Here is a 20170-nt window from a genome sequence, read left to right on the forward strand (position 1 = left end):
CTGGGCTCGGCCTGCCTGGGCAGGGGAGGTGCGACGGCCCAGCCTCTCCGTTCCTTTGCCCATGTTGGGCTGCAGATCCCGGCAGCTCTGGGTTCTGCAGTCCCCCCCACAGAGTCTTTGGAAACTCCATCCTTTTCTCTAAAATCACATGTTTTCCTTTAAAAAATTCTTTGTGTTTTTGCATCCAAAACCAAAAGGAGAAATGAGCTGTAGGAGGAGGGGCTGCAGCGTCCAAGGTCGCCGGGAGTTGGACGGCTCAGCACAGGGGCTGGGAGGGGTCTGGGGGCCCCGGGAGCAGAGCCAACGTCCCATTCTCCTGCTTGGGTGAGGCCCGGCCTACAGAACTGTGGCCCCCCCCAAAGGGGGAGGGGGCTGTCACTGGGGATGGGGGCTGTTCTCCTGCCCTGAGCTCCAGCGCTGGGCCCTGCAGGGTTGGTGGCTGCAGTGGCAACACCACCGGGAAGCTGGCCATGTAGAAGACGCGGCCTAGGCGCCTGGCCACCTGCAGAGAGATGGGCTTTGTGGCAGGGCTGCCAGCAGTCACAGAACTGTTCCCGCCTCCCCCGCCCCTGGTCTGGAGACCCCATCCTCACTCCCCAGCCAGCTCACCTGAGCCCGGATCTTGAGGGCGGGCCCCAGCTTCAGGCCCATGGTGGTCAGCAGGTGTTCCTCCGTCAGCAGCGGCAGCGTCTCGCCGTCTATGCCCTGCTCTCTGAAGACCTGGGGGACAGAGGACAGGGGACGGCCAGCTTGCTCTGCTGGGTTCTCCAGCTCAGCAAAGGGCCCAGAGTGGAGTCAAGCAGACCTGTTTGTGCAGCTTGCAGGAAAAATACTCAAAGGAAAGGAAATTCTCCTTTGTGTTGGGTTGGGAACAGCATCGGGCAGGATACAGCCCTGGCAGAGGGGTGGGGGAGCATAGGCCAATGTCCCCCAACACGCTGCTTTTGAGGAGGGGCAGTTTGGGGTGGGGAATGGCCCTGCCCCCACCCAGTCTTTTCCAGGGAGGGTGGAGAGTGACAGGCAAGTCCACCGGAGGGACGTGGGCCCCCTCACCCGAGTGTACTCTGCACAGCCAGACAGGCCCCCCACGAAGCTGCAGACGTCCTCCACTGTCCACTTGCTGACGTCCTCGGGGGCAGTGGCCTCCTCTCCGTCCATGAAGAGTCCCCCCATGGCACCTGGATTGGGGCGTTACTGGGGCTCTGGCCACCCTTTCCCACACCCCACCCAGCCTGCCCTTGTTGTTAGAGGTGTTGGGCCCCTGACTTAGAGGAACTTTCTCCCACTGGCGCCTCCCCCCAAGGTCCTCCCCCGGGGTGCGGGCAGACCGAGTCTCCCTGCGGTATCCCAGGGAGGGATCCAGAGCAGGGGTGCCCACCTGTGGGGAAGTAGGGGCTGACGGCGTAGGGGAAGTCCAGGGGCAGCGTGGACGCTGAGGGAAGCCCCTTCCCCTCTGTGCTGGCCCGTCCAGCTGGGGCTTGGCCGGGGGTGAGGAGGCCCCCCACACCGGCCATCTCGGGGTCTTCTCCGTCTGAGTCTTTGGGGGGCTCGTCCTCAGAACCATCTTGGGCCCAGACCCCCGCCCCTGTTGTCTCCTTGGACTCGCTGGGCCGGGTGGAGGCAGAGCTGTGGTCCCCTTTCCGGGGGGCTCGGCGAGCAGGCTCCCGGGGCGGGGTGGGGGGCCCGGGCCCCGGGGGGCCCTGGGGGGGCAGGGCCAGCAGCGGCGCCGCGCTGTGTTTCAGCACCAGCATGGGCCCGCGCCGCTGCAGCTCCTCGGCCCCGTCGGGGCGCAGGGCGGCCTCCGGCGCCAGCAGCTGGGACCGCGCGCTCTCGAGCTCCTTGAGCTCCTTCTGCCGCAGCAGGTCTGCGGACAGCTCCAGCCTGGGCGGGGCGGGGCGGGTTGGGGTCAGCGGCCTCCGCCGTCCCCCGCCGTCCCCCGCCGACCCCGCCAACCCCGCCGACCCTACCGGGCCAGGTTCTGCTTCCGCAGGAGCTCCTGCTGCCGAGCAAACATCTCCGCCTGGGCGGGGGGCAGGAAGCCGTAGCCTGGGGGAAGGGACAGCGCGGGCCAGGTGGCCGAGGGGCCCGCGGTCCCGACGTGGCCCCTGCACCACCCCGTCCACCCCGGGCTCCGACGGCCTGGATGCGGGTCCGGGGACACCGAGGGCCCAGTGGGACACAGGGTGCACCCCGCCCAATCCTCACCTGGGGTCTGGCACAGAGCTGAGGGTACCCCCAAAAAGGGGGGCCTGAGATGGGGACCAAGGGCGATGTGAGGGGTGTTCTGGGGCGACAGCAGGGGGGGCGGCTGCGGCAGCTCCCTGTGGGCGGCAGGACGGTGAGCAGCGCGTTCCCCACGCCCTTCCCCAACCCCCCATTCCCGTGGCTACCCCCCCCCCCCGCCGCTTCTGCTAATTGCCGGCCCCCGGGCGGTCGATGCGCTGCTCGTTACGGGTCCGGGTCGCGCGCCGCCGCCGCCCCCGCCGGCGGCGCCAATTAATCTCGGCGGCGGCGCGGAGGCGCTGACCCGGCGGGCGGCGGCGGCTGCAGCGGTAATTACTGCGCCGGGCGCCGGCCCCGCCTGCTCCCCCAGCGCCCGCCGCGGACCGAGGGGGAGGGGCGTCATTAGCCGCAATCCGGGAGGCGGCGGAGGCGGCTGCACACGCCACGCTCTGCGGCCCGGCGGGGCGGGGTCCCAGCGTCCCGGCCGCCCCCGAGGGCCGCGGCCCCCAGAGTGTCCCCCGTCGGCCTCCGCAGGCCGACCCCGACAAGCCGGGGAGGCTTCGTCTGTCGCGTCAACGGATCCAGTTTCTGAAATAGGGGTGCTGCCCATACCCCCCTCCGCCCGGCCTCCGGAGTCCTCGGGCGGAACCCCTTTCAACTAAGGGGTTTCCAGGCCTCTTGGCCTTCCGCCCCTCCAGGGGTCACCCCAGCTGTTCCACAGGGAAACAGATGCCCTTAGCACTCCAGCCCCACGCAGCGGTCACCCCCCCCAACACACACTCTGCCCGGAGTGTTCCTGGGCCTCTGCCCAGCTCAGCGGGCACCAGGACCCTTCTGCCCAGCAGACCCTAAACCTAGAGCTGAGCAAAGTGCTCGACACACTCGGACGCTCATTACGCATGGCACTGGGCTGTGCCGGGCAGGAGGTGGCCCAGGTTGTGGCATGGCCCGCCCAGCCCAGGACAGAGCGCGGGGAACAGGGCGGGGAGGGGGCAGGTTCTCCGGAAAGCACCCACCCCAGTACCTCTCTGAGAAGGACGGGGCAGCAGCTGGGGCGGTGCCCTCCCGGTGCTGAGCCAGGCCCTGCTTGCGGCGCTGACCTGCTGGGGACGAGGGCAGGTGGACTTCCAGGCCACTGGGGCTCCTCAAAGCTGCAGCTGCCACCTCCTGCCGGACCCTCAGGAGATCTGGGTGGGGGACAACAAAGGTGACCCAAAGGACTCCCCTTGGACATTGCCCCGTCCTGGTGAACACAGGACACTGGCGAGGGTCGCCAAGAACAGGAGCTAGGGGGACCACCACCTGGCTGTGTGTCAGTCCCTGGCTGGTCACCCAGAGAGAGGAGCCACCACGGGGCAGAGGACACCATCGCAGTGGGATGGGGGCAGGTGAGCTCTGGACCCCCTCCTGGCAGGGAGCAGCGTGGTGCGTGGAGATCTCCGGGCCTGGGGCTTCGGCCTTGAGGGGACGGTGCCCGGCAGCGCCTGGGGTGGGGCAGCCGGTCTGAGAGCTGCAGGGGCCTCGGACTCGGACCCGGGCTGACTGCACCGGGATCCTGGTGGGAGGCAGGAACATTTGAGATCCTGGCGCCACGCCACTGGAGAGAGCTTGTCACACCATGCACACGGCCACACAAGCGGCCGCACACGGACACTGCCCCGGCACGGCCCCTCTGGCGACGCGCACACAGCGTCCCGGGTTCCCGTCTCTCCCGCCGCCCCCACTCATGGAGGCTCCGCCGCCGCCTCTGTTTATAAATTAATTACCCGAAAAGCGGAGGCGGGGCGCCCGGCCGGGTGCCAGCCCGCGGAGTCAGCCGGCGCGGCCGCCCGCATCGATCACGGCGGGGCCCCAGCCCCCGGGGCCCGCTGCGCCGCGGCGGCTCAGGGCGGGGGCGGCGCGGCGTGATTGACAGCCGCTCCCCGGCGGCCGGCGCCCCCGCCCCCGCACGGCCTGCAGAGCGACCCCAGGCAGGGCAGGGAAAGCAATTAAAACGGAAGATTTTTAAATTATTAACATTTGGTGAATTATTCAGGCTCGTGGTGCCTGAGCTGCCCTGGGGGACGGTGCCTTGTGTAAGGAGAGGAATCCTGCCCCCTTCCTGGCGCCCCCCACCCACCTCCGCCAAAAGAGCCAAGCACAGTGGGTTGAGAGTGACCCAGAGAATGTCCCCGGCCGGCGGGTGGACAGGGTCAGCCCTGGTGGCCAGGCTCCTGGCTGCACAGCCCGGCCCTCCTGCCGCGTCCGGCCAGCATCTGCAGGTCAGCGTCCCCTTGTGCACCGACTGCCGCCAGACTCGCACACGACCACGGAGTCTTGAGAACCTGCCGTCCCTGGGAGGTGGAGGCTGCCCAAACCCCGACTGCCCAACACCTGGGCTCGGCCCAACACCGAGGCTCAGTTCCCTCGTGTATAAAATGTGAGTTGTGCATCAGCCTGGGGATCGTCGGGGTGCAGCCCTGGGGGCCTGGAGCGGGACTTCAGGGCAGGGGGTGGACCCCCACCTACAGGGCTGGCCACCACCCGCATGTAGTCCTGGTTTTGGTGCCAGCAGCCGAGCACCCAGGGTGAGTGGAGCCTCCAGGGGCGGCGAGAGCCTCTGACGGGTGATGGGGAAACATTCTGTGGTGGGGGAGTCACGCGCCTGGGTGGGGGGGCACTTACCGTGGCTGGGGAGACCCAGGTGGTAGAGTCGCTGAGTGTCCTCAAAGGTGCCCGCCTCACTCAGTGCCGACACAAGCCGGCGGTAGTGGTCCTCGGGGGCCATGGTGGGCCCCAGCGCCGGCAGCAGCAGAGTCTCTGCGTGGAGAGGAGCTAGCTCAGATACCATGTCCCGGGGCAGGGCCTCCCCTCTCAGAGCCCTAAGGGACCCTCTGTTATCCCCCTCCCTCCTCAAGCAAGTCGCCCGACTCCCAGGTCCGTTCCCACCTTGGGGGGACTCTCTCCGAGCCTTCTTCTCTGCAGAGCAATCACTGCCCACGTGGGGGGAGCGGCCCAGCCTCTTGCCCAGCAGGTCACCTGAGGGAAGACAGAGCGTCTTAGGCCTTGGAGAGGGGGGACCTTGCCCCTGCCCCAGCACAGCCTGGACTGCACCCACGTTTCTTAGGGGTGCCCTTGGTCCTGGTGGGCTAAGGCCTTGCCCAGCCTGGGCCCCCAGGTGAGCCCCTGAGGGCATCAAAGCCCTGGGCCCTGGGGTGCATGTGCACAGAAGTGACGGAGACTCACGGGCGGTCCCCACAGGCACCCTGCTGCCCAGACCAGCCACTCCAGCCTCTCCTGCCAGCTACCGGGCCCCTCAGCAACCCGCTGGGGAGGAGCGAAATGCTTTTGGTTTGACCGGGAGCTGCCCTCCCCTCCCAGGGTCCCCTGCCAGCCTGGGGCAAGACAAGTGGGAAGGTGCACCCCACATCTGACCTCTTCCTGCCCAGGGACATCACCTCTAGGCTGCTCTACTCCAGGCCCTCCACCCGGTCACACCTGTCACTGGCCCAGTCCTGCCTGAGCCAGCACCCTGGCTGTGGCTGTCACACCTCTGCCCACCTGCCCTGCCAGGCTCTGAGCTCCCAGGGGGCGCACAGAGCAGCGTTGCCCCCACGTGCCCGGCCATGCGGCCAGCCCCAGTCCAGAACACATTCCGGCCCCCACAGAGGGAAGGCCCATGCCAGGCAGGTCCCACGTCCATCTCCGGACCAGCCCCTGGCTCTTCCATGCCCTTGGGCCTCTAGACCCCACGCCCTGGGGGGTCTCTCCTGAACCTTGGAGCCTCTGCCTCGGGCCCCTTGCTGTCCTCACAGGCTTCTGGTGACCTGAGCGGCCCCAAACCTGTCCCTCCCAGTCCTGCCTGCCATCAGCTCCAGAGCCTAATTCCTTCTTCTTATTCCCTTAATCTGTCATTTTTATCAGGCTGGGGAAGTGCGGCAGCGGGAGAGTGCCGATCAATCTCCACATTATAGCTGACAGAATGGTGCTAATAACTTATTGATCTCAGCCACCTTGTGGCCACTGGCCCGGTCGCCAGGCCCTGCCCCAAAGAGAGGGATGGTCCCACGGCCTGGTGGAGGGGCAGATCTACCAGCCTCAGTGGCAGTTCAGGCCAGTGGAGCCTGGGGGTCCAGGGCTGCACTTGGGCCTGGGGTACACACTGCTGAGGCCCCGGGGATGCCACAGCCCTGTAGCCTCCATCTCAGAGCCGGGGCAGGGTTGGTGCAGCCATGCTTGCCCCTTTAGGGCTTAGCAAGAGAAACTCCCTCTCTCCGTTCTCTTGGGGGTTGTGGGCTCCTCACAGCCTGGGGAGGTGACGCTGGCAGTGGAGGGGGACCCACAGCGAGACGCGGCCCCGTGGTTGCTGGAAGGCTGTGATGAGGCCGTGATCGGGACACTCTCGCTCAGGGACACACCGGGGCTGACCTCAGAGGCAGGCGAGGGACCCACCCTGCCCAGGGCCCAGGGAGCAGGGCCCAGTGGTGGTGGGGCCGCCATGTTTGGGGAGGGGCTGGGGCTGGGGCCTCAGGAAAGGGACTGACAGGAGGTTCCTGGGGTCACAGGAAACAAGAAGAGGTGACCAGGACAGTTAAATGCCCCCCAACGGGAGGCCCCAGGGAGAGGCAAGGCCCTGACGTGCAAGGCGCGTGTGAAAGCCCGACGCGGCACACGCTGGCGGCACCGCAGAGCTCGTGTCCCTGACGTCCGGGAAGTGCACGGGGCGCACCCTGCACTCTGTGTCCTGAGATGACAGAGCATAGCTGGGTGGTCCCTAGACGTGGGGCGGAGGAGGGGCACCTGGGCGGTGGGCCCTGGCTGGGCGCAGGTGCACACACGCCTGCACATGCACACGCACACGCGTGCACCTGAGGAGGCCTCCATGTGTGCAGGCAGCGGGGCGGGCACGCCGGCTCAGAATATCTCAATCATTGCGGGGCTCCCTTGGCTCCGCCTGATCGATGGGGCAATTAGATTTTATCAGCAGCCGGCTCGGCCACCCCTGCTGGCTCCAGCAGCAGTTCCCCACCCAGCCCCACTGAGGCCTCCCCAGGCGTGGCCTGCAGGGGCACGGGGGCTCGGGAGCCCCAGCGGTGTGGGCCCCCCACCCTGCTGGGATCACCCCGGCTCAGGGTGGGGGGGCCCTAATTCCTCCTGTGGCCAAGTCCTCCCCACCTGCTCCTCTGGGGAGGGCCTGGGTCCCCAGCCGCCCCCCTCCGTCTGAGCTCCTGCTGCCTCTCGGAGCCACCCCCGCCTGCTGCCCCTGTGAGGTGAGACCCTTGGCGGCAGGACCCAGATGGCTCTGTGGGGTCCTGTGTGGGGTTAGCTGGTTCCAGGAGTGGGCATTTCTGAGCATCAGGCCCCGCCCGCCTCTGCCCCTGGGAGGAGGGCCGGCCTCAGCCACTGCGAGCCCCCCCAGCAGCGGCAGCCACGGTGGAGCCACCGCCTCTGCCTCCTGTCTGCCCGGCTGGGCTGGCTGGGATTAACACAATTACCGTCACATGGAGCCCCAGGGGACAGCCGCCCGCACCTCCTCCTCCTCCGCTGGCCTCCCTGGCTGCCTGCCAAGGCTGCTGGGGGTGGCGGCGTCCGGAGCTGCTGAGCAGAGGCACCGGCTGCCCTCTGGCCCAGCTGCCCCGTCCTGTGCTCGGGCCCAGGCTCCTCACCTGTGGGTCCCAGCCCAATCTCCAGGCCTCCTCTCTGGAATTCACAGCGGCTCTGATGCTCCGGCATCACGAGGTGGCGGCTGCGATGGACGCTGGATATGAGGGTGGGGTTGCCGTCCTGGCTGCAGCGGAGCGAGACAGGCAAGGGCAGCCCCGTGAGCAGCCCTGCAGGCCTAGGCCTGGGCCCGGCGTGGGCACAGCGTGGGCCGCCCTCTGTATGCGGCCGTGCTGCGGCTGTGCGTGCCCACACGGGGCCGGCCCGGGCCACCCGGGGACCTGGCGCTTGGACCCCACCCTGCCCTGCCTTGCAGCCCCACCAGGCAGGGGACCCCGCACAGGGCAGGGCAGGCCCGGAGAAGATACGCCTGCGCCAGCCCCTTCAGCAACAAAGGGGCTCGGACTATTGGGATTCAGACTTGCAAGTCCTCTCTGACCCTCGTTTTCTTCAGATGAGGGAACTGAGGCCCAGCACACAGTCCTGCAGCCAACAGGACGCACATACGTGCACGCGGCACCGGCACACACATGCGACATGTACACACAGCTCACACTGTGCCCGTGTGCTCGGGACACCCCGCTGTCCCCCAGGCAGGTGTGGGCTTGGAATAAACATGCACTTAACTCTTTTGTTCCCTCCTTTCTCTTTTTCTTGCTAAATCAGTGGAATCCCACGTGCACAGAGCACCAGAGCAAAGGGAGCGAGTCCCCCTCTCCCCTGTTCAGCAGGGAAGGGGACAGGGCAGGGGAGGAGGGAACGGACCGGCCCTGCCCAGCACAAGCCCCCTGCACGCCCCCTGCCCACCTGTAACGGAGCCGCCGCCTCAGCTGCGCTAATACTGGTGGGGCCTCCACGCAGTGACCCGGGAACCGACCCTAAACCTCATTAAATAGCCCCCAGCCCCCCTGGCCTGGGCGGGCTGGAGCTGGGCTGATCCAGGGCTGGCCCTAAGCAGATCAGTTTCAGCACAAAGACTCCAGGGCTCCAAAGCCTCCGGGGAGACCCAGGTGCGGCCCCCGCCCCCTAGGAGAGCCCCCCTGTGCACGGGGGTGGGGGTGGGGGTGGGGGAGTAAGTGCCTTATGGGATTAATTGGCAGTCTCATCCCAGCCGCGGTCCTCATTGACGCGGGGGTGTCGAGACAGAAGTGCTGTCCTCAGCACGGGGACCCAGCTGGGGGGCAGCCTAGCCATGCAGCAGCTGCCGCAGAGTTCTCCCCCGAGGGGTCCCCCTCTGGTGTCCCAGGACGCCTGCCGGAGGACTGGCCAGGACTGTTCCGGCCACCCACCGTGTGTCTCTGGACCCCAGCCTGGTGCCCAGAAGGGAGGGTAGGCTGCTTGAGCCGCCATTCCCTGGCCAGTCATGTGGGCATTCGGGGGGTGGTGCTGTAGCAGGTGACACCCAGTGGGGATCTAGATGCCCCCCTAACTCTGCCTCAGGGGTTTGCTTCTCAGGCCCCAGACAGTCCGTGAAAACCTGGTCACTGGGCCGTGCGCTGAACAAATGATGTGAGGAACCGCAGAGAAACTCCGGACATACCAGACTGACATGTAGGAACACGTAGGAGCCCTGCACGTGGTGTTGCCACGGGAGGGTCTCTGGCCATGAAACTCCCTCCTCACCCCTACGCCCAATGGACGAAGCCCACTCCGATCTCAAGGTCTCCGCCACACGGTGGGGTTTGGGGGGGCAGGGGTGCAGCCAGGCTGGGAGGGGAGGCCCAGGGAGGGGAGGCTGGTCAGACCCTGCGCCTCGCAGCCCCACTACCTCAGGAGGACTGAGCAGCCCCCATCCCCGCCCCCCCTCCCCACACCCGCCTGCACACAATGGCCCCTGCTGGCTCCACTGCAGAGCCAGATGGAGGGACGGAGGGACGGACGGACGGAGAGACGGGTGGATGGAGATCAGTGGATGGAAACAACGCACACGCAGATGGAGCTGGACAGAGATAGGCAGCCAGAGAGAAGCACCCAGGCACGGCCGGAAGGGCAGCCCGAGACGAAGACGCAGCCTGAGGCCATGTGGGCCAGTGGGCTCTGTGCCGCCCACCCTGGCCGCACCAGAAGGTGGGGCAGACGGGCTGTCAAGTCAAGGGCACGTCGCACCCACCTCCCTCCGGGACCCCTGCCGGCCCTCACCTCGGACCACAATCTCCCCTTTGGCAAAACCCAGAAAATCTTTCTGACCCTTCTAGAGCCGGTGCAGGATGGGGCAGACTTGGCCCCTTCCTAGCAGCACCCAGGCTCCCCCGGACCCTGCAGCTGGACACCCCCGAGCGGGAGGGTGGGGGGTTTGCTGCAGGAGGAGCTGCTCCTGGGGTGGGAGGAGCCGCCGCTGGGCTTCCCTACAGGGGCCTCACTGACAAATTTATCCTGTAGTGTCCCAAGTAAAAGGCTCATAAAATGTCATCAATGTTCATGACGGTTCATAAAAATGATCAGTTGAGCTGGCAACTCCAAAATGAGGTGGAAATAAGTTTAAAGATGTTTTTATTGTAATTCGGTTCCAGGATCCAGACGTTCTCAGAGACATAAATAATAACACATCTGGCAGAAAGCCAGGACGAGGCCCCGCCCGCCTCGCGGCTGGGCTGGGGGAGGGCCCCAGGGAGCTGGCCTGCCTGCTGCGCTGCCCTGAAGCTGGGGGGCAAGATGTGACCCCACTCACTACTGGCTGCACCTCTGGAGCCAGGAACTTGGGTCCCCAACACACCCCACCTCCTCCTCAGCTCCCTTCATTTTTCTGTCTTTGCCACATCTTGGATTTGCACCCCGCTCCTGCTTCCATAGCCTGAATCCAACCCCCAACCTGCAGGGGGGGGCCTCTGGAAGGACCTTTTCAAAACACACTTCTGGTCACTGTCCTGCTCAAGAACATTCTGTGGCTCACTCCTGCCTGGAGGACAATGCCAACAGGCCCAGCATCCAAGGCCCTCGAGCATCCAAAGGAGCCAGACCTGACATGTTTATCCCCCCGCTTCCCTCCTTCCTCCACATCTTTGCAGACATCTCCTGTCCTTAGTGAACGCCTACGCATCCTGCAAGACCCCATTCACACATCACCATTCTCTCCTCCTAACAATGTCTGGGAGGTGGGCGGGGGGGAGCTCACAGCCTCATCTTGGGCAGATGGGCGTGGATGGCCAGTCCTATGTGTGGGGCGGCTACGCTCTGGCTCCAGGGCTGCCACCTGCCTGGCTGGGTCAGAACGGCACAGCACACCTGGCAGACGCTCAGCCAGCATCTAGCTGAAACGGTGGACGACAGACAGCTGACCACAGACGGGGGTGGGGAGGGAGGGAGCAAGGCTGGAGAGCCTCAGGGCCAGACCCCGGGGTAGTGGCCGCGCCGCCCTGCCCTGCCCGGTGTGGGGGCCTGGCCCAGGCGGGCCCTACCTGCAGGACGTCTCTCGGAAGGAGATGTTCACATCCCAGTGGGTGTGGACTCTGTGGGGAGAGACGCAGAGTCACCGCAGGCCCCTGCGGGCCCTGGAAAGCAGCAGGTGTGTGTGGACCTGTCTCTGGCACCCTGGGCTGTGGAGTAGGGCGCTGCCGCGTGTCCCGCACTGTCTGCACAGGCTCGGCCTGAGGGGTCCCCGGCAGGACGGGCCGAGGTGCCACAGACTCGTGGGCAGGGAGGACAGGGCCCAGCGCTCGGTGGTGCAGGCCTCGCTCGGTCGCCTCCCTGAAACCCGACCCGGCCGCTGAGCTGCTCGGTGGGCTGGGCCGGGCCAGGGAGCAACCCCACAGCTGCCACCCAGCAGCCCAGCCCAGCAGCCCAGCGGGGGGCCCCCAACAGCCTCCCGCAAGTGAGCCCCGCACAGCGGGACACAGCGAGGACATGCCCCGTCCAGGACCCCCAAAAGACCTTGTCTGAGGGGCAGCGGGGGAGCCGGGGTGGACGCTGTCACCTGAGCGGCCTGCCTCGACGCCCTCACCCCGCGGGAGCCCTGTGCCCTCCCGCCCAGCCCCTGGCCAGGTACCTTCTCTTCATGATACGGACGTGCGGGTCGTCCTCCTGCTTCAGGCCTGGCCTCCGCCCGTAGGCTGGGCCACTCCCGTCACTGTCACCATCACTAGTGCAGAAGCTGGGTGTCCGTTCCTTCTTCAGGACCCGGGCGGGGGGCAGGGCGACTGTCCTCTTGTCTGCCAGCCTCCCCCGGTTCTGGGGAGGCGAGAGGAGAGGGAGGTGAGGCTGCTGGGCTCGGCCGTGGCCTCAAGCCCCAGGCCAACCCCAGGCAGGGCCCGGCCAGAGAGCGAGAGGCAGGGCCTCAGGTTGGGGACCCTCGGACGCTGCTGGGCTTGGCCCTCCCACCCCAAGGTTGCCACGGGGGGTGTGGCCGGGCAGCCTCCAGCCCCGCTCCAGCCCCTGCTGCCTTAGGCCCCTGGGGTCTCCGGGGATGCGTGTGTGTGCCCTGGGCCTGGGCTCGAAGGGCTGGTCCTGGTCGCCGCACCGGCAGCATGCCCGGCAAGCCCACCCATATTCCACGTGAACCCCCAAAGCAACACCAATGTCCCCAGGCAAAGTTCCCTTTCTGTTTTGTTAGTGGCACACAGAGCCCAGCTCAGGGGCTCCCTGCACCCTGGGGCTTGGACAGACAGTCTGAGCTTGCTGACCACCTGCAAACGCCAGGCCCGGGGTTCACAGGTCATCAGACAAGGAGCCCTGACTGGCCCAGACCCTCGTCCCCGCAGGCCGAAGGCCCATTTCTCCCCCTCCCCCTCCCAAGGAGCGAGCGTGTGGGGCTGCAGGTGCCCCAAGCTGGAGGCACGGAGTTCACACACACGCCGGCAACACACGTGGTGCTGTGCACAGAGCCGGGAATGAGTGTGCAGCCCCTCCGCCCCCGGGGGAAAGAAGAAAAGTTATTGATTCTTTCCAGTGGGCTGGAGGCTTTTTCTTATTTAATAACAGGCTGCTGGCTCGGGAGCAGCAGAGGCCTTACGAGTGCCTAAGCCCCTCTCCTCTGTGCAGTCGTGGGGGTCTCCCTGGACCCCTCCCTCCTGTTGCTAGAACACACTTTCAAGCTGGGGCAGGAGGGTCTCAAGGAGGGACCCCCCCACAGCCCCACCTGGAGCCAGTGTTGTCCAGGCCGGCCCAGCCGGGGCAGACCCAGGACCACCACTGCCTCCAGACGCACAGCCTCAACCCCGGCGTGATTTGGACAAGGGTCCAGGAGCTGGAGTGTCCCCCGGCCTGGGCTGAAGTGCCCCTGTCAGTGTCCGGAGCCATGGTCCCCCCACACCTGCCCTCAGAAACCCACCGGGCCTGCCCTGGCACCCTCCGTCCTCCTCCCTGCCACACACTCAGGGAGATGGACCCAGCCTGCTGAGGCGGGTGGGCAGGGCAGGGGCGCTGAGGCAGGCCTGCACGACAAGAGGGCTCCTTCACGGCTCCTGCCGAGCCCTGGCCCTGGCCCTGGCCCTGTGCGTACCAGCAGCCCCACAACCTGGCCACGGCTGCGGGCGTGATGCCCATCTGTGTCCACACCTCCCTGGATCAGTCAGGGGTCTCCAGGGGGTCTTCGCAACAGCCCCAGCCTGTCTGGAGCCTGCTGTGCCAGGAGGTCCCTTCTCCAGCCCGTCACAGCCCAGGCATCAGGGCCTCGGGGACTGACACCCTCTCCTCTCCCACCTTCCTGCTTTAAGGAAATATTCTCTTGAGAAGAGGAGATGCATTTCCCTCTGCTTCTTGTCTGCGGGACAGGGAAGAGGGGGAAGCCAGGGCCAAAAGACGCCCTTTGGAAGGAGGCCAGAGCCGGCCGGCTGGGAACGGAGCCCAGGCTGTGTGCCAGCCTCAGCACCGTGACGCACAGAGCCAGGCGTGGGGACACGCCAGCACCCCAGTCGCGCCCCGAGGGCACCCAGGAGGGCAGATGTGGGGCGGCCGGGGGTGGGGAGGACCAGGATGGCCATGCCGGCCTTGGCGCTGCCCAAGCACAGGGACTGCACACTCTCCCCCCCATGGAGACCTCCGCCAGCTCAGCCCTGCTCCACAGCACGCGGGTTTGGAAACTTGACCCTCGACCAAGAGCTGGCCCCTGCTCAGATGGCGAGGGCAGGCTGAGCGTGCTCGGTCTCTAAAGCACATGCCATGTTCTGTCCCTGGAGCGTCTGACCACAAGGTGTGCACACACGGGGGGGGGGGGGGGGGGACCCGGCTGCGGGACTCGGGGAAGACGGTCTCAGAATGAGAAAGGTGGGGGTGGGAAGGAGGGGCCCACAGAGCTCCGTCCTAAGGGAGGGGTGCAGGGACAGGCCTGGGGCCCCCTCTCCAGCACCTGCTTCCTGGAAGGAGGGAACTGGGACTCTTGCCCCGGGCAAGTCTGTGACAGCGGGCAGCGGCAGGCTGTCTAGGGAGCTGTGTGCGCAGCAAGGCCGTGTGAGCTGTGTGTTTATGTGTGCGTGTCAGATCATGTGTGGGGTGCGCACCTGGGTGAGGGGAAGCTGCACCCCCATTCCCTGCCGAACATGCTGTGTGTCTGAGTGCCTGACCGTCCGCACAGGGCCCCCCCCCCAGGAGGATCCCAGGGGTCCCCCTCCCCCACCCCACCATGGGCCCAGAGTAAGCCAGCCCAGGGCGGCCCTGCGTCCGCTCCTACACCTTCCTGTGGGAGAGGGCTGCTGAGTGTGCCAAGAAGTGCGGCCCCCACCCCCCAGGGGCTCCAAATTGGTTCCTCTCAACAGGCAGTTGCCTTTGCAAATCAACCCCCCAACCCGTGATGTCCGGGCAGCAGGGGCTATGCATCCCCGATCAGGAAGGCAGCACCCAGCAGCCCAGTCCCCCCTGCTCCCCCAGGCCAACAGCTGTCCGTCCTTGGTTGAGGCCTCGAGCCAGCCTCAAACTCCAGTTCTCTGGACACCACAGGCCTACACTGCAAAGACCCTGCCCCTGACAGGGCTCTGTGCCCCGGGGTGTCCAGGCCCTTGCCGTGCAGGGCTCCAGCCCTCGGCACCCACAGACGCATCACTAGCACCCAAGCCTGTGACCACCCCGGAACGCACACGCAGGCCAGCCAACACTGTCACACTCAGAACCAGCACTTCTCCCAGCTGGGCCAGATGGCACAGTGACCCCCAGACCTGTGACAGGGGAGTCCCCAGGCCCAAGTTGAATGACACTATCCAGGGAGAAGATTCGCCCCCCAGGGCATGAGGAGAAGCAGCTCGGAGGAACCCAAGGGGGGATGGGACGGGCAGGACCCACCATGCATGGCCTCCATCCAGGTACAGGACTGGGACAGCACAAAGCCAGGCCCCTGCCCCCACCTGCCCTGCGAGGCTCCCTGCGGCACACCTACACACCTACGGCTTGCGGCTGGGACTCCCCACCCTGCGAGCACCGCAGGGGCCAACAACCCCCAGCCCAACTTATCCCCCACATCTCACCACTGGGGACGATATTCGACAGCCCGGACAGTCGCAGATCGGAGGGTGCACCTGCAGAATCCCCTTGGACATAAGCGTCTTCAGACTTTTCCCTGCGAGGAGAGCCGAGGCAGACCCGGTGAGGGAGCTTCTGAGCGCAGTCCGCTGCAGGGCCAGTCCCCTTCCCGGCACGTGTAGGAAATACACGCCGACCCCCACACCCACCTGGCCCAGGTTCCCAGCCCGCGCGCGCCACCCTCGCAGGGCTGCTCTGCAACTCAAGTCGGCGGCGCCGTCCGCTGACGAAGGGCGGCCTCCTCCCCGCCCCCGCGCCCCTCCTCCCGCACCGCACCCTCTCCAGGCGGGTCCCGCGGGAACCCGGAGCAGGGCCGGGAAGGACGAGTCGGGAGCCGGTGAGCGGCGCCGTTGGCCCGGCCGAGTCTACACCCGCAGCCGGAGGGGCGGCCGCTGCGGAGCCGCGAACCTCTAAGCCGTGCACTGCGGGCCCCTAACTTTCTAACTGCCCCAGGGCGCCTGGCGCTCACTGCTCCGCCCGGGGTTGGCATCAGGCGCCCCGCGTCGCACCCTTGGAGCCAGGCTCCTGCAGGAGCCCAAACAGGCTGCACGGGGTCCCGCCACCCCCTCCCGGGCACCGCGCGCGCGCGCGCCCGCCCTGACACGCGCCCCCGCGACCCCCACCTGCCCGCGCAGCCTCCACCAGCGCGCACGCGAGCCCGGCAGCGCGTGAGCCCGTCTACTCCCGCCGGAACCCGTGGTCCCTCCCGACCGGCCTCCCACCTGCTCTCCCAAGTTCCCGTAAACTTCCGCTGGGCCTTAAGGCCCAGGAACCCCGAAAAGACCTTCCGGGCGGAGGGAGCAGCCCGCTCGCGCGTAGCCGGGAGCCCCAGGGGACCGCGGGCCGAGCTGGCGGGTGGGCGGCGGCGGAGGGCGCTCTACCCCGTCCAGCAAGGCGCCTGGGGAGAGGGGTCCCTGCGGCTGCCCCGGAGTTGCAGCGCCCCTCTGGGCCGACATGGGGTCTCCCAGGTGGCGGAACGAGGGGTCTGGACCCGCGCGTCCCGGGTGGCGGAAGAGAGGGACGGCGGCGGCCCGCGCCCCCACCGCGCCGCACCTTTGTGGCGGATGCTGCGCTTCCAGTCCTTGGCCGTCTCGCGGCCGCTGACGAACTGGAACTCGTTGGGCGTGAGCCACTCGCCGCGGTGGCGGATGGACGGGCCCTTGCTGCCCTGGCAGAGTTTGCGCACGTAGAGCAGCGCGCGGTTGGCGCCGCACTCCACCTCGATGCACGGCTCGCCGTTGTCCAGCAGCGGCTGGAAATCCGGTGCCGCGGCCGCGGGCGCCGAGAAGCGCTCGAGGGCCAGCGGGTCTCGGGGCAGGTGGAGGTGCGGGGCGGCCTCGTGCAGGCTGAGGTAGGCGCGCGGGGGGCGGAGCGGCGGAGCCAACAGCGCCTCGTAGCCGGCGGCCGAGGCGGGCAGCGAGGCGGCCGGGGCCAGGGCTGCCGCGGCGGGCAGCGGCGCCAGGTAGCCGGGCAGCGGCGGCAGCGGCAGTGCGGCCAGCGTCGGGTGGAAGGTGGCCAGAGCCAGGGCCAGGTCCTCGCGGCCCGGCAGCTCCTTCTTGACCGCCGGCATGGCGCGCCGGTGGCGCCGCAGCCCGGCTTTCCGCCGCCGGCAGCAACTTATTCCGGCCGGGGCTGGAGTTGGGAGGCGGGGGCGGGGGCCCCTGGAGGCGCCTGGCCCCGCGCCCACCTTGCCTGCTACTGCGTCCCGGCGCCCGTGGCCACCGCCGCCGCACCGCCCGCCAGGCCGCCCTGGACTGCTGCCCGGCCGGCTGGCGGGGCCCCGGCGGCCCGAGACATGGTACTGCCGGAGCCGCTATCGACCCTGGATCGACTCGCCCAGCGCCGCAGCTCCAGGACCCTGGGGCTCCGCGGGGCGTCGGGGTCCCGCGCTCTGGCCACCTGCGCCCGCGCCCTGGGGGCAGCCCCGCGGCCGGCAGTGAGGAGTCGCGGAGCCGCTGGCCCCTCTCCCCGTCCCGCCTGGGGGACTCAAGCCCCCGCCCCGCCCCGCCGCCCGGGTCGCGTCCACTGGCGCGCGCCCGCCCGGCGGGGACTTGGGAGACTCCGCCGCTGCCGCCGCCGCCGCCGCCGCCGCCACAACTTGGCCGATTTAAGCGGCCCCGGCGCGGCGGGCGGGCGCGGGCTCCAGCAGGGGTTGCGTGAGGGCCGACCGACCGGGCGCACACGGACGGCGGCGGCGGCGCTGCACCCCTGGCCCTACCCTGAGTGGGCGAGGGTAGGAGGAAAGGAGCCCCTGGGGGGCGGATGCGAGCGTGACGGAGCCCGGAGCACGCGCGGTGTCACGTTTGGGCGCGACTGGAATCCAGGCCCCCACGTTGCGGGAGGCGTTGCGGGGAGGCGGGTCGTGGTTGGGACCCGCTCGCCGTGTGGGTGTGAGTGCGCGCTGGCGGCTCCGGGTGTCCGCCCAGCGCCGGTGGGCGGCGGGCGTCAGTGTCGGGAGGGTGCGGGTGGTCTCCGTGTACCTGCAGGAGGAGGTTGTGTGGCGCTGCCTCGCTGTGTCAGGGAGGGCTTGTGTTCTGGGAAGGTGAGGACAGAGTCTCCCCCAGTTATCGCCCCCGCACTGTGCACTTTGTGCCTGTTTATGTGACATGCCTCTGTGAGTTTCCTTATTATCCCCACTCTACAGATGGGGAAACTGAGGCAGAGAGATCCAGTAACTCTCCTGATGCCACACACTTTCAAATCCAGGATGTTTGACTCCAGGACAGTCGGGGCCAGAAGGTGGGGCGGATCCTAACGGGTGGGGGTATGAGGAGCAGGGTGGCAGAGTGCCCTGTGCTCAACAGCACATTTCTGTTCCCACTGGGGGCAAGTCTGGGGAACAGGGACCTGCCCCGCCCACGTCCACCTGATGCCTTGGGCAGCAGGTCAGCCTGGGCCCAGGCCAGGAATGAGGGTGGACCTGGCCAGCTGCCCGGGCCTCCCACACCTCCCTGCCTACCTGCTGGGAAGAGAGACGGCACCTACTGGCTTTGGGAACAGCTGCCTGGACAGGCCGCGGTGTGTCCTCTGGAGCGCAGCCCTGCGCCCGGCTCCCTGAGATGCACTGTCAGGGCATCTCCCGACCAGGCTGGAGGGGCTGAGCCAGCTCCCAGGTCTCTCTGCACGGGCACCTTGTTCGAGGGAGGGAACCACCCACCCCCCACCTCCTCCCTGACCTGGGCACGAAGCTGACCACGGGTGACCACCCATAACTCATGCAGCCCACCTCACCTCAGCCAAGGCTCCACTGGCCCCAAGGCCGACCTGGGGAGTGAGGTCTGGGCCAGCTGTGCCCTGCACAGACCAGGAATGTGTCTGGGAGCTGTGTGCCCATAGCCCTCTGTCCCTTCAGTTGGGACCGCTCCTCCTCCATCTGATCGTCGAGGTCCGAGGCGCCAGGTGTGGGGTGAACGTGGTGACACCAGCTCACACGGCCACCCTCAGCCCATCAGCCTGTCTGCAGCCTGGGCACCAGCATGGCCGCCAGCAAACGCCTGTGCCGCCCTCGCCACACCTGTGTCTGATGGATGCAGGAGGCTGCCCTGCCACAGAGAAGCCACGTGCACCAGCCCTGTGTGCCCGCTGTGTGCCTGCGGCTCTGACCCTACTGCCAAGACACCCCCTCGCAGCTGCCCTGCTTCCCGTGTCCCCTGCCCCTGTCTCCTGAGCCGGGGCCTGTGGCTGGGGAGGCCCAGGCCCCCACGGCAGCACAACGGAGGGTCTGAGGCCTTGGACCAGGCCTCTTTTCTGACCTGGGCACGTGGAGGTGTCCCCCTCCCTTCTGTAGGACCACCCCTCGCTCACCCTGGTCCTACCACCAGACTGGGTCTCGTCACCTTCCCTAGCGACCTTCCCCTTCCTGGCCTGGGGCTCCAGGGCCCCACCTTCCTCTGCGCTCCTCAGACTGGAGCAGAGGATGGAGGGACAGAGTTTGGGCAGTAGGATCATTCCCAGCGTGGCCTTCCTGCGAGCAGAGACACAGCTGGTGTGGACACCACGGCCCCTCCTCTGACTGTGAGGCCGCGTTGTTGTCGTTGCTCCTGGGCCCCCCGCTCGGGGCCCTGCGCAGCTGGGCTGAGGCCAGGGCTGCTGCCAGAAGGGGGAGGAGGGGTCATAAATAACCCCAGGGTGGCTGGCGGTGCAGACAGTGACCCGAGAAGTCCTGGGGGAGTGGGGGCGGCCTGCCTGGCTCCTCTGAGTCCCCTTCTTACTTGTCCGTCAGCCATCTACTGAGCCCCAGATGTGGTACAGCCCCAGGAAGAGATGACCCAGAGGTGTGGTAGGGAGGAGAGATGCGAGGAGAGCCATGTCCAGAGTCCACAGGTGCAGCCCGGAGGTGCAGGTAAGCAGAGTGCAGGCCTGGCCTCAGCCTTCCGGAGCTCACCAGAAGCTGGTGATGGAGGGGGCTGGGGTGCAGGCACAGATGCCCCGGAACAGGGAGAGGTGCAGGACAGATCATGCGGCCCACAGGTGTGGGCACAGCTGACACGCCTGGCCACCACCAACCATTGCATGCATGCTCAAAAGCACATGCAGACAGAACCCACACGTGTGTGCCAGAGCAGGTGCACGGACGTGCCCTGCAGTGCCCCACAGATGCCGACAGCTTCGCCACAAACCCCAGTGCAGACAAGACACACACTAGCTCACACAAACAAACTGCAGATACTCCCAAGGCCTGGGCACGAAGCACGTGCGGACACAGATCTCTGCAGGCACCAGCACCGGATGGACCCAGCCACACCTTGATCAGCCAAGACAACGTGCCCAGCACAGGGGTCAGTTCGCAGTGTGGTTGGACTGGGAAGGGTTAACTCGGGAGGTCAGGGCCAGTGGTAAGTCAGCTGGGCTCCCTCTGACATTC

At 67.4% G+C, this 20170-nt stretch overlaps 1 protein-coding gene across 1 annotated transcript; it reads right to left on the minus strand.

Moving 5' to 3' along the window:
* Positions 1 to 4: 4 nt before the first annotated feature.
* On the minus strand, positions 5 to 16957 carry SAMD11 (sterile alpha motif domain containing 11). Its single transcript, XM_045548816.1, has 14 exons — positions 16360 to 16957; positions 15252 to 15343; positions 11846 to 12027; positions 11259 to 11309; positions 7869 to 7990; positions 5152 to 5241; positions 4888 to 5022; positions 3248 to 3410; positions 2206 to 2321; positions 1968 to 2046; positions 1379 to 1881; positions 1054 to 1178; positions 610 to 720; positions 5 to 502 (listed from the first exon to the last, which is right to left on the minus strand). Exons 1-14 carry the CDS (start codon positions 16874 to 16876, stop codon positions 257 to 259), a joined length of 2532 nt encoding a protein of 843 aa, XP_045404772.1. The 5' UTR covers positions 16877 to 16957; the 3' UTR covers positions 5 to 256.
* Between the last annotated feature and the right edge of the window lie 3213 nt (positions 16958 to 20170).

This window comes from Lemur catta, chromosome 3, assembly GCF_020740605.2.
Source record: "Lemur catta isolate mLemCat1 chromosome 3, mLemCat1.pri, whole genome shotgun sequence".
Classification (NCBI taxonomy): Eukaryota; Metazoa; Chordata; class Mammalia; order Primates; family Lemuridae; genus Lemur; species Lemur catta.